Source organism: Myodes glareolus, chromosome 14 (genome assembly GCF_982192425.1).
Source record: "Myodes glareolus chromosome 14, mMyoGla1.1, whole genome shotgun sequence".
Taxonomy (NCBI): domain Eukaryota; kingdom Metazoa; phylum Chordata; class Mammalia; order Rodentia; family Cricetidae; genus Myodes; species Myodes glareolus.
The window spans coordinates 41350777-41364442 of NC_142039.1; the positions used below are offsets into that span (position 1 = coordinate 41350777).

The window sequence follows — 13666 nt, forward strand, 5'->3', positions numbered from 1 at the left end:
TTTCAGATAAGGAAATGTCCTTTAATGACTGCCTTTTTCTAAACTTTGTCAAGGTAAAAAAATACAACGGTAGTAATAATAATAATAATGGAAATTCGGAATAACAAATGTGAAAAATTGAAATAATCCTGACAAGTTTTTCAGAAACACAATGTTTATTTTTAAAAACAACCTTTGTTAGAAAGCAGAAATGAAATTTCATATTTCATGTCAACAATAGAATTTCACACTGAGTTCTGTCCCACAATAAAGCCCACAAATCTGTTTGTGAATAGAAAGAGACAGGGTATACAGAAAGAGGAAAAACCTGGGACCAAGGTAGGCAATTCTCTGTTTGCTTCTTCCAAATGTTACATGATGAATATTCTCTGGAAAGGCACTGGTAGCCCTAGTCTTCCAGCATGCCAGAGGCAAAACTAGCAATCTCCTAAAATGTAAGACTGTTGATTTTCACAGTTACCCTCTGGGGGTGGGGGGGTTGTTCCACCAATAAATAAAGTTCCTAATTCTATAGGAATTGATTTCCTAATTGATTTGGAACATCAATCTCGTCGCCTGGTTCTTCTCCAAGCTTCTTCCACCAAGGTGCTTGTATGTGCTTCAGGGTGGTGAGATGGGCCTGTTTGGCCTTGGCTGCCACAGGCCTAGATCTACTTAGGAAGTGCTCAGGTCCTTTCCTTCTGCCTCCTTCAGACTTGGTGCCTCTACAGCAAACAGAGACCAAATGGTTAGTAGAAGTATGTCAGGCAAGCAGCAGCCTAGCAACAGCAGAGCTGGGCCCATCTACAGTCAGGAACAGGACAGGGTTTCAGCTCTGAATGTGTTGCCACTGCTGACTATGACGGTCGGTGTCTAGCCAAAAGTTGCAGTTGTGAGTGGCAGCAACAACCCCAAACCCTTGGCAACTTCCAGGCTTGGGAATTACAGGGAGACAAAGGAAGGGAGGGAGGAAGGGAGGGAGGGAGGGAGGGAGGGAGGGAGGGAGAGAGGGAGGGAGGGAGGGAGGGAGGGAGAGAGGGAGGGAGGGAGGGAGGGAGGAAGGGAGGGTGGGAGGGAGGAAGGAAGATACTTCTAAAATACTCAGTAGAAAGAGGGGAACTGAGAATGGCTAGAACCTTTTGAAACCTCAAAACCCATCCTCAGTGGCACAGCTCCTCCAAGTAAGACACCCCATATAATCCTTACTAAAGATTCCACGAACTGGAATACAAATTTATGGGAGCTATTATCACTCAAAACACCACAGTAGTTGAGTAGTATCTAGTATGTTGGAAATAATTTTCGGGACTATAGTGGTTTGAAAGAAAATGTCTCTCAGAGTGGCACTGCTAGAAGGTGTGGCTTTGTTGGAGTAGGTGTGGCCTTGTTGGAGGAAGTGTGTCACTGTGGAGGTGGGTTTTGAGGTTTCCTAGTCTCAGGATACTGCCCGGTGACTCCTGCTGCCTGCAAGCTGTAGGACTTTAAGCTATTTCTCCAGCATCATGTCTGCCTGCATGCTGTCATGATCCCCACCATGGTGACAACAGACTGAACCTCTGAAACTGTCTACAATGCAATGTTTTTATTTATCGGAGTTGCCATGGTCATGGTGTCTCTCCACAGCAATAAAAAACCAAACTAAGACAAGGACTCTTCTCAGTTAATGAACGAACATGTTAGATACAAGACAAAAATGAAGTACTACTGATCTCAGTGAATAAGCTTCCTGCTCCGTTCTGTTACTCAGTACTTGCTACATCCTATAGCTTCTTGTCCATGATTACAGAATCCAAAACCTTCTGTCAATTAAAGTTTGGGAAAGTTGTTTGTTTTGTTTCCCTTTTCGGTTGGTAATTATTTTGCTTGCGTTTTCTGCCTATTTGTGTTTTCTTTATTTTGAAATATGTTTGTATACAATATGAACAGAAAGGGGGAGGGATCTTTTATGCTCTATGATCAGTGCCAGAAATTCTAAAAGTTCTGAATTCAGGATGGTTTGGAGCAGAACAGAACCAGAGTGACTCCAAACAGTTCTAATCTTTGGCATCTCCGAATGAGCCAAGATGCTGGGGTTGATGATATCGTTGCCACTGCCTATTAGGCACGGACCACATCCAAGACAAACACGCACTCTTTTAACTCTCCTCATCGTTGTCTACAATAAGCATGGTGTTATTTTATACATAGTTTGCATAGCTGGGGTTTAAATGTTCAAATCATGCCCAGATTTGAACAGATTATTTTCTTTGTAAAGTACTGTCTTTCCAGATTCCAAAATTCTGATTGTGTTTGTGTTACAGTCAGTGTGACTCTGGACCCCAACACAGCCCATCCTGACCTAGCACTGTCTAAAGGTCAAAGACAAGTGACTTACAGACAACGCCACAAGAATCTTGAGGCTTCTACCAAGAGATTTTCTGTTTTACCCTGTGTCCTGGGCTGTAAGGAATTTACTTCAGGAAGATAATACTTCCAAGTGTCTGTTGAGAACACAACCTCTTGGGATGTGGAAATCTGCGTAGAGGATGTGCCAAGGGTCTTTGACATGAAGAAGGAGCCTGAGTTTGGATTCTGGACCATAAGAATGTGTGAAGAGGATGGGCTTGCAGCCCTCACTTCCACCCCTACTCCCCTTCACCTGAGTGAGAAGCCACAGCTCGTGGGAGATTTTCTAGACTATGAGACTGGAGTTGTAACCTTTTACAATGCAACCAGTGGTTCCCATATCTTCACCTTCCCCAAGGCTTCCTTCTGGGATACTCTGAAGCCCCTTTTCCAGGTTTATGAAAATACTTCTTTGTTTCTGCCTGGCAGAATTGATCGAGGGAAGAGGTAAAGTCCTCATGGTGTAAGTAGCACAGAAAATGCATAAATCCCATAAGGCAAAAACTTGGATGTTTTTCTTCATTGCTATTCCAGTGCTTTTAATAAACTTTCAATAAATGTGCTCTGATTTGATTGATGGAAAGGGTAAAAATACCATACATGGCCAGTTTCAGTGAGACGAAAGCAAAATAATAGTAGTGATTATATATTTTCTTCTCCTTCCCTTTTGTACAGTGGTTCTCAACTTTCCCAAGGCTGCAGCCCTTTAATACAGTTCCTCATGATGTAGTGACACACAATTATAAAATTATTTTTGTTGTGACTTCATATCTGTGATTTTGCTACTGCTATGAATCATAATGTAAATATTTTTGGAGATAGTGACTTGCAAAAGGGGTACTGACACATTTTGAGAACTACTGCCTTTTATGGGTCAAAAGTTTGAGTCTTACATTGTTGTTTTCAATGTGCATCTAACTCTTGTGTGAGAGATGAACTAATGGCGGTGTCTTTTTTGAATAAAAGAACAAAAAACTGAAAATAATATCAACTTAACCCTTGTTCTTGCTGTTGCTATTATTTTTGGTTTTTTTTTCCTGACAGGACACAAGAGCCAAAGCTGTGTGAAAGACCATTTGGTATACCCTAGCCAGACCACCACATTAGAAAGAAGTAGACTATAGCATATTAAAATAACGCTTTCAAAATGTGTTGAGATGTGAGTGATTCTAAACCTACTGTGTGTGCGCGCACACACACACACACACACACACACACACACACACACACACATATCGTGGTGGTTGGTATCCATGTTTCACTCCTCCTGTGAAAAAGAGGTATGGGGACTGAAAAAAATATTTTATAACATTTTATTCTACAATAAGCAATATACTTTGCATGAGCTTTTGAGAATATATTTTTCTGTTTCCTAGAAAATTCCATAACTGTATTTCTCTTTTTCCATCCTCCCTTCATAGTTTACCTAGTACTCCTTGTGTAGCTTCACCATGCTGTTAGCTAATATGTTGACCAGTAGATGGCAGTCTTGCATTTTTGGTGACTCTGGTCATGCAACTCTGCCTTTAATAAAACATACTTCTTGGACCAAGATCAAATAAACGTAAAATTCATCTTGTTCTTAGTGATTATTTTAGATAATTTAAGTCAACAATATTTTTTGTGTGTTTTTCATTGGTGTTACTTTTCATTATTGTTCAAGACAGTGTCTCACGGTGCAGCCTGGAACTAGTTTTATAGACCAGCCTGACTGTGAACTCACAGAGCTCCAATGGCCTGACTCTGCCTCCTGGGTGCTAGAAGTAAAGGCATGCACGGTACACTTGGCAATAATATTAATTATTTTTATTCAAATCAATTTTTTTTCTTTTAGATAAGGTCTGACTGTATACCAGGTTGTCCTGGAGTTCACTATTGTATCCCAGGCTGGCTGCAAATGATAGAAGTCCTCCTGCCTCAGCCTCCCAAGTACTGAGTGCTGAGATTACAGGTATGAACTACCACACACAGCTATGATTTTATTGACTGGTCAATTGATTTTAGTTTTTAGAGAGAAGTTCTCATGTAGTTCAAGCTGACGACAAACTCACTAGGTAGCAGATGATGACCTTGAACTTTTGATTCTTTTGCATCTGGCTCTTGAGTGCTAGAAGGAAAGAAGGCACCACCACTTCCAATTTACGAGGATCTGGTGGTCAAGTCGGGGGCTTCATACACGCTAGGCAGGCATTCCACCAACTAAGTTATGGTATATCCCTAGGCCCCTTGATGGTTTTAACCTGAAAAGAGCCTTGGATCTTATTAACTATTCACTTCTATTGATTTCTTTTAATTCAGTAAATAATCAACCTCATTAGATTCATGTTTCATCATCTCATGGGATTCCTTGGTAAATCAGCTCTCAAAGTTTTGTGGTGTCATTCAGATTTCTTCTGTGTGGATCATTCAGTGACCCTTTAGGGCTCTTAGTGACATTCCACCCACAGTTCATTTATCAATGACTGCAGTGAACCATTTAGGGTAAGAGTGGGGTTCCAGACAGTTCACCATTCCATGATGGGCACAGTAGTACAGATTGGTCCTGTGTGTGTGTGTGTGTGTGTGTGTGTGTGTGTGTGTGTGAGAGAGAGAGAGAGAGAGAGAGAGAGAGAGAGAGAGAGAGAGAGAGGGAGGGAGGAAGAGACTGGCTGTATTTCCCTGCTTCCTTCCTCCTTCCCTTCCTCTCTCCTTCCCTCCCTTCCTCTCTTCTTTTCTTTCTTTATCTCACTGTAATTCCCAAGCAACCACATCCTTAAAATTTTAGTGAGAAGAAAGATCATCTCAAATCAAGGGAACTGTCATCTCAAATTTGTGTTGAATGTTCATCCCTTTTGTTTTTTAAGAGAATGGTGGGCTTTTCCAATTATTTATGGATTATTGGTTTAAAAGTGACATAAATCATGGAAGAGAAAGGAGTGGACATTTCTCTTTTCCTCTGGGCTTAGTCTATGGGAACTTTCCTCCTTCCCAGGGCTGCTTAGAGCAAGCAGGGAGGGGATGCTCACTTGGGGGAACTATTTTCCCCTCCCTGTGTGCATTCCACTTAGATGGCAGGAGGGGCTTGATAAGAGGTTCAGTCATTCCTCATCACACAAGAACCAACCCTGAGTGTAAACGGGAGTCAAGACACAAACCAAGCAAGGGATCCTGCTCCTGAAAGGATACAGATGGAGAGGTTTGTTTGTTTGTTGTTTTTGTTGTTGTTGTCGGTGGTGGTGGTAGTGGTGGTGGTGGTGGTGGTGTGTGTTTTCTCTGGCCCCCTGGCAGAGTCAAAAGGATTCAGGTTCCCAATGGGAGGGGGCACCCGTCTTAAGTGGGATGGAGAAAGTTTCTCACACCAGAAAAGCCACCAGGTAGGGTATGTCTTCCTACCTCAAATGATCCAGTCAAGAAAATCCTTCACAGACGCGGCCAGTGTTAATCCTAGTGGTGAGAATAAGACCACTGCCACAGTTCAGAGCCAAATTTGAAGCAACTTTGAAATACTGGCCAGGTGGATAGACTCTGGTTGGGTCCATACCCAGGTTCCTGGGAAAATGGCCCAGAACCAAGCATGACAAGGGCTTAAGAAGGGAAACCCATCATTCATTGCATTCCCCATCAGGTCTAATCCAGGGCAAGCACACATCCTGAAATACCTCCAGCCTGTGAACCTCCTGCCCACAGGTGATCAAGCACATCCAGTGCAGAGGGGTCAAGCAAACTTGTTTAAGGGAGTGAAAAACATGTGGCTTGTTATCTCCCATAAACAATAGTCTGCAGCATTTCAGGAACTCTCTGTCCTTGGGCAAGGGGCTTGCAGATCAGAGGCATCTCTGTTTCATGGATCTCTTAGGCTCAGTAATCAAAACTTAAAAGTGTAACCTGGCCTCTCAGACCAGTTGCTTGGGTTTTAATTGATTCCAGATGTAGTCAGGTTGGCAACCAAGATTAGCCATCATATTGTTCTTGCAGAGGGCCTGGGTTCCGTTTCTAGCTCCTGTGTGGTAGCTCAGAACTGCCAGTTACTCCAGTTTCAGGGTGATCCAATACCCTCTTTTTATCTCCTGCTCCTGCACACACATGGTACACATGAACTCATGTGGGCACACACTTATATACTCAAAAAGTAGATAGATAGATAGATAGATAGATAGATAGATAGATAGATAGATAGATAGATAAACAGACAGATCTTTTTTTTTTTCTAAAAAAAACTGCTTCTTTTAACTGATAATCTTTCTGTTCTTGGGTCTCCTTTGCCATATGCCTGTGGTCTGCCTTATTTTTTCTCCAAGCCTGGATAGTCTTGCTTTTATTTTTACTTTTCCTTTAGAAAGACATGGGCACACTAAGGAAAAAAACACAACCTGATGGCATCACTTTCTGAGTTCCTTAGAGGTCTGCTTTTTATGGTTTTCTATGTAACTGGCTCTAGGCTACAAATTTAAAAGGGCCAAAGAGGGAAAAGTATATTAGAAGTCTGACCTACAAAAGAGCCTTGCAGAATCATCATATTATTCTGCAAGAGGATGTCTTTGTAAGAGCGAACACTTACTAAGATTTTCAAGTTGTCTGCCTTCACCTACACACACATACACACACACACACATACACACATACACACACACACATACACACACATACACACACACACATACACATACACACACATACACACACACACACACACACACACACACACACACACACACACACACCTGACTATGGATCTGTAGTTCACTGGGTTCGGTTTCAAGGAGATTTTTAAATAATCTGATAGAGGCTCTGCCACAGATATAGGCCTCACATCAGGCTGAACCATGGGCACTCATTTAAACAGGAAGCTACGGATGTCATCCTGTGGCTCCACCACACCTGTGTAAAGGAGCATTGCCTGAGGAGGGAGAGACCGGGACTGTGAGCGTCCATCCGGGCAGTCTCCCTGACTCACCAGAGATGGCAGAGGCAGCTCTTCATCCCAGCTCCCTCTGCAAATCTGAAGCTTGAAGAATTCCACAAGGGACATGTGGAGACAGGGGTCACCATGGCCCCTCCCCTCGCTGGATTTATGATAATATTAGCCATAATACTTCTACAGGGAGAGCCATGATGGCTCCGCAGGACTAGAGTCTAACACAAACATTTTGTTAGCTATGTTGTATCTGAAAATTTTAAATTTGTAACAGTTAAAGTATGTCTGATTACTTTAACAAATTGTGACTGGTTATGCTTCCAAACAAGGTTAGTCCTTGTAGATGATAAAAAAAAATATTTTCCTAAAAGTGAAGAGAGCCCTACAACTAGTAGCTACTGAAAAGATGTTGTTTGGGTTATGTTCCATTCTGAGTAAAAAAGTGCTGATATGTTAACTAATCAGGAGTAATCCAAACTGCAGTATATAGCCTACAAAGGGTGGGCCTAGAGAATTCCTTGAATTCTTGGAGCAGCTACTGTACTTGGAAAGTTTGGCTAGACCTTGGCAGGACCTTTTCTTCTGATCATTCTGACCACACAGTTTGAACTGTTTGGCCCAGTTTGGTACCTCTCAGATGGAGGCCACTGGAAAGCTCCAAATGGTTATGACCCCAGAGCCAAATTATCAAGTGGCAAAACAAGAGGCCTGTGAAAGTTCAGTTCCTGACACAGATTTTTTTTTTTTTTTGAGAGCTGGACAACTCACCTTTAATATGTTGACAAGCCCAGTCAGCAGGCCAGTGCGCACTAGAGAGACTTGGTCCTGGTTTAGTTACGTTTACAGGCTCTAGGGCATCGTTTTCAGTCTCTTTTATTGTTGTTTTTTTTTTCCTTTTTTTTTAATTGAAAATACTTTTCGTACAATATATTCCGATAATGTTTTTCTCTCCCCCACTTCCTCCCAGATTTTAAATTGGACCTGTATCTTAATAGCTCCAACCAAAAGGAATAACACAATAGAAACCTGAAATAAAACTGATGCTGTAAAGGCTTTACAAACAGACTCTCTTAGGACATATTAAGTTACATAAAGTAGAATTCAGCTAAGGAGTGCTGCCTCTGATATACTGGGAGATAAGTAATGCACAGGTCTGTTAGAAACTACAGGAAAGAAAATCTTGTGCCACAACTGAAGTTTAGGGTTGTTGTTAGGGTATTTGAGAAAACGCGATGCTTGTTCATCAAGATTGACCCCCGCTTAGGCTCCAGTCCCTGAACAACAGGCGAAAAGCTTGACTTAGAACCAGCCATGAGGCCCATCCCCATATCAAAGAACAAGCCTCTAATGGGCATCTCAAGAGGGGTTGTGCAGGGTGACAATCATGATTAAATCAAGTCCTGGTCTGCTGCTAAGTCCCCTGTGCTCTTGTCAGAAGAATCAGTTCAGCCAGGTGGGCAAGAAAGAACTGGGTAGCAACTATACAGAAAAAAAAAAAAAAACAACAATGGCATATTTCAGAAATCATTCTGGCAGTATCTTTGCTGTGTAAACATCCCACCTGCCCAAATCAACAAACTTGTAGCCTCCCATCTCTGTTTAAGTCATTCAAAGTGGAACCTGGGACTGGGACTTCATGGAGGTTTAAGGATAAGAGTGTATGTGGACAGTGCAGACCCAAAGTCCGTAGAAGCTGGTAAAAGTTTGTTCGAGACTGATTCTTTTTTGTGTGTCAACCAGAACCAGTTGCATGCATTCTTAAGGAGTCTTTTCCTTTGTCAGTCTGTGAGTGGGGTGAGTTCTCACGGGGAAGGCATGTTAACTCCGGAACAGTGTCTGCCAGACACCACTGGACACAGCACAGACTGAAGCAGAAACACAACTGAGAAATCAGCCATGAGAGTCACAGAATTTAGCCCAACGCTGGCTCCTGAGCAAAGACTAACAACACCCAAGTAAGGATGAGGACAAAGCCACGGAAAATGTTACTGAGGCTCCACACAAGGCCTTTCCTTCTGTGACTGAGGAAAAATATCTGTTACTTGGTTACCAACTAGCAGAAGGGGGAAATAAATTGAGATTACTATAGACTAAGATCTCCAAGGTCACCAAAAATGACCTCAGATTCACAGTTATTCCGGGGGGGATTCATTTAGCAGGAAAGCACTAATCATTTCTAGAAGTTTAGGCCATGAGAATTTTGGCTGCACCCTCCCTCCCTGTGGAAAAGCTGTGAGCGATTGTATCTCATCACTCCAGGCATGAACGTCTGCTTGGCTTTGCCCAGCCTCACATCTCAAGCGCTTCCAGCAACATCATCAGTCCTAAATGTCAAGAAGAGACAAGAGAAAGCCAAGCCAAGGTGAGGTCCACTAAGAAAAAAGGAACTCTCTGACTTGAATGCCACGGCAGTGAGAGACAGTTAAAAGTTGTCATGGAGAAACAACACAAGAAAAAGCTTTTCGTTCAGACAATGTAAGAATCAATGGAGAGACAGCACAAGACAGTGAAATGGAGCAAAAGAGAAGCCAGAGTCACCTGTGTCTCCTGCCCAGGATATTCGATACACTCATGACTTGAGAAATCAATGTGCTTGGTTCCACAAACTTTTTGGCTACTATTCTCTCAACTATTTCTCTTCTCTGCATGTGGACCCACCCATCAGTGGCATTCAGAGCTCTCTGTCTACTGCCTCTGACTCTCTAATTCATTTTGCCATTTGTCTCTGCCTGCATGCTGAGTATGTTCTTCCAATTACTCCTCCACTGTCCTAAGATGGTGTTCTTTCCCACAGAGTCATCTCATCAGCCCTCAGAACTTAGAATCACCTTTTGTTGCTTAGTCTTCTAACTGAAAAAGAAAGTTACTTTACTAGTTCCCAAGGTAACCAGTAATCTGCCATATATAAACATGCACAAATGGACACACACACACACACAAACACACACACGCATACACACACAGAGTCTTTGGAAAAACATTTAAAAAATATTAGACCCTTTATATGCATTTATTGTATTTACTTTATTTACTACGTTGCTTTCCTTATTTAAAACTACATTGCATTACAAGCATTGTTCGCACATGCTTGCAATTCTAGCACTCCAGATACTGAGGCAAGAGGATCACTGCCTTAAAAACAGGTTGGTGCACAAAACAAAAAAGACTCAAAAAAGAATCTACTGTATTTATGTATGTAAAAGCATCAAATCTACATGATAGATAGTACTCATCCCTCCTTTGTTGGGGTGAGGCTGTCCCATGTCTCCCTTACATGTGTCGCTCACTCTGTTTTCTTTGGGGACTTTAGGCTAACTCTATCATGCCCTTTTGTTTTCCTTTCTTTTAATTCAGTAGCCACTGAATTGTTTATTCAGTGGTTTATTCATTTAGAGAGGGTTAATATTTCATAATATTAAGGACTTTCCGTCTAAGAACATAGTTTTTGGTTCCCATCTTAGTTACTTCTCTATGCTTTGATAAAACACATGACCAAGGCAAACAGAGAAGAAATGGTCTACTTGTGTTTACAGTTCAGTAGGGTTAGGGTCTATAGTGATGGGGACAACATGGCAGCTGGCAGCAGATATGGTTGCTAGAGCTGGAGGCTGAGAGTTCAAGGCTTAAACTCAGACACTGGAACTGACATAGGATCTGATACTCAAACCTGGCCCTGACATGCTTTTTCCACTAAGGTCACACTTCCTAAGCCTCCCCAAACAGCACCACCCATTGGGGATCAGACATTCAAATCTCTGACGTCTATCATTCAACCCACCACAGTTCTAGTTAGACAGATTTTGCCTTGTGTCCTTTAAGAATTTATTGCTGTTGACTCATACTGTTCAAGTAAGCCATTGCTTGTTCAAGGAACTGTTGCAAATTTTACAGTTTTTGTCGCAGGAAACATTACAGCATTTTTCTATTTTTATTCTGGAAACATCGATTTCTACTACTGGAAACAATCAATTTGCTGAAAAGAATGATCAAATTTCAAGTCAGCTTACCAAATTCCCTTGATGGTTTTGCAGCTCACTCCTCAGTCATGAGAAACCATACCAACCTTCTATGACTTTGCCCAGGACGGTCCTTCCCCCATGATATTTATTCAGCCTGTGAAGCCAGCCACAGTCCCACCTCCTCCGAGAAGCCTTCCTCAGACACCTCTGTGTTGGCAGGGGTCCTTGTTTGCTCTTTCCAACTACCTTGTGCAAGATTCTGTGGCTTGCGTTCATTGCCCTTCATTGTAGGTGTCTGTCTGTGTACAGCTCCACTCAGCGGACTTTGGGCTCTGTAGCTCATGGGCATTAAACAAATTGATATTCTCAGAAAGTGAGCGCCCTGTCTAGAATATACCAAATGTAAAAAGAATTGAGAAGCATTTTAGTTAAACTGATTTCACTGGAGACAATTGTTGACAACAATCCAGAAACACATTCATGTTTAAGACTTGACAAATTCTGTTCCATCATTCTTGTTGTTTATGAATGTTATGCATGTAATATAGTCAAGGTTTTTCTGGTATTGGGTACTAAATTGGGGGCATCCTGCAAGCACTCCACTACTGGGCTATATCTCTAGATTTTACTATGTAGCTCTGAACTCATAAACCTTCTGCCTCAGTCTCCTAAAATCTAAATTGTCTAAATGTGAACCATACTGAGTTTGTCACATGAAAAATCACAGTATGGATAAGGAGTTTGAGTCAGCTCAAAAAACTTTGATTTTTTTTTCACTGTGAATGTAAGTTAAGAAGTCATTTATCCCATAAGCTACTGTTTCCTGAGCGCACAGTGCCTTATTCTCTTCAGGCTGCTGCAGCACGCCTCTGGAGTGAGCTCCACCCTGCAGACACTTTGATTTTGGCCTAGTTAAACTCATTTTGGAGTAGGGGCTTCTAGAACTGATAAGATAAGCATAGATTACTTTATATACCCCAAGTTTGTAAGTGATCTATAAATACAGTACAAATAGGCAATTATGGCAGCTGGGGAGATGGTGTTGTGTAGCAATATCCTGCCAGATGAACATCCATTTTGAGGGAAGCTCCTTAAGATCACAGAGAAGTGAAACATTCCATGCTGTAGGGGGCCGCTTTAAATTCAGGAAGTAAACAACTCAAGGACTTCAGGAAGTCCCTGAAACTTACCAGATACATTAGGTCCCACCCTCTCTAAGCATACACACATACACACATACACACACACATAAATATATATATATATATATATATATATATATATATATATATATATATATTCAGACAAGATAGGAGGATAAACCTGGAAGAAGCTCAGGCCAGCTGAGACACCTGTGCAATGAACTCCAAGTTTCTAGTTTCTGTGAGCTGTCAGCTATGCTGGAGTCGGCCTCTGATGGTGCAGCTCTTAAAAGCAACCCCCTCACCTCTACTCCTGTAAGTAACCCCAATAAAGCTCAGTCATTTGCCAAGTTGGATTTTGGTGGGCTCCTTACTTTGGTCTGTTGTTTGTTCCCTATCTCAGTGAGCAGATCTTTTTCCGTGTCTCCCCCAGGAAGAAGTGTCACACAACAGATGCCTCAGCAGTTAAAAGCACACACCACTCTTCTGGAGGACCTGAATTTGTTTTCCAGGACCCTCATGGCTGGTGGGTCAGTCACAGGTACCTGTAACTTCAGCTCCGGGGGTTTTCAGGCCTTCTTACACACTCAGACACACACTATACATCCACACAAGCACACACACATACATCAATAAAAATAAGAAGGTTAATATAGTTTAAAATTTTTAAAAAATAATTTTAAAAAAATCAATAGAGACCACTCAGACTGGCTAAGGGGCTGTGTCGTAGAGGTTCTTTGGGGGACTATGATGATAAGACTGGAGTCAGAAGCTCAGCGAGGGTTACCAAAAGTAGAGAGGGCAGGTCTCACCTTGTTTTAGGAGGTCCAAGAGGCAAACTAGAAAGACTTGCTGCCATCCACATCCAAGAACCTAAAAGGCACAAAACAAACCCAGGAGTCAGGAGCCAAGAGAAAGCACCTCAGGGGGACAGAGAGAAAAGGGAGGGCGGAAACAGGGACTTTCTCAGAGCCACAGTCCATACTGATTCCCTGTGGGCGCCAGAGGCAGGAGGACAGTCCAGTTGATGCCTTGGCAGGAACATCTCATTAAGGCCGTCTACCTGTTAACAGATAGATATCGTCTCGTTTGTCCAAGAACTCGGCTTTATGAACATTTCAAGCCTAGTTTCTTAATGCAAAAGCCAGTTCCAACAGGTGGAGTGCTTTGTCTGTGGACACAGGAACCGCTCCTGCTTCCCACCATGCCACTCAGTTAAATGACTTGTTGACCGAATGACTGTGTGCGCACTTCAAAGCAGAAAAACACAGTGACATCTTTGAAGTATTCACTAGATCAGTGAGAAC

At 42.2% G+C, this 13666-nt stretch overlaps 1 protein-coding gene and 1 long non-coding RNA gene across 2 annotated transcripts; one reads left to right on the forward strand and one right to left on the reverse strand.

Moving 5' to 3' along the window:
• Window positions 1–56: 56 nt before the first annotated feature.
• LOC125396205 (uncharacterized) lies at window positions 57–13586 on the reverse strand. The gene is made up of 4 exons (XR_015734933.1): window positions 13423–13586; window positions 13172–13232; window positions 11266–11603; window positions 57–704 (listed from the first exon to the last, which is right to left on the reverse strand). It is a non-coding gene; the product is annotated as an uncharacterized LOC125396205 (long non-coding RNA).
• Window positions 740–2956, forward strand: Trim38 (tripartite motif containing 38). The gene is given in 2 exon segments (XM_087896729.1): window positions 740–848; window positions 2280–2956. Coding segments are annotated over 2 exon segments (645 nt in total). The 3' UTR covers window positions 2816–2956.
• Window positions 13587–13666: the final 80 nt, after the last annotated feature.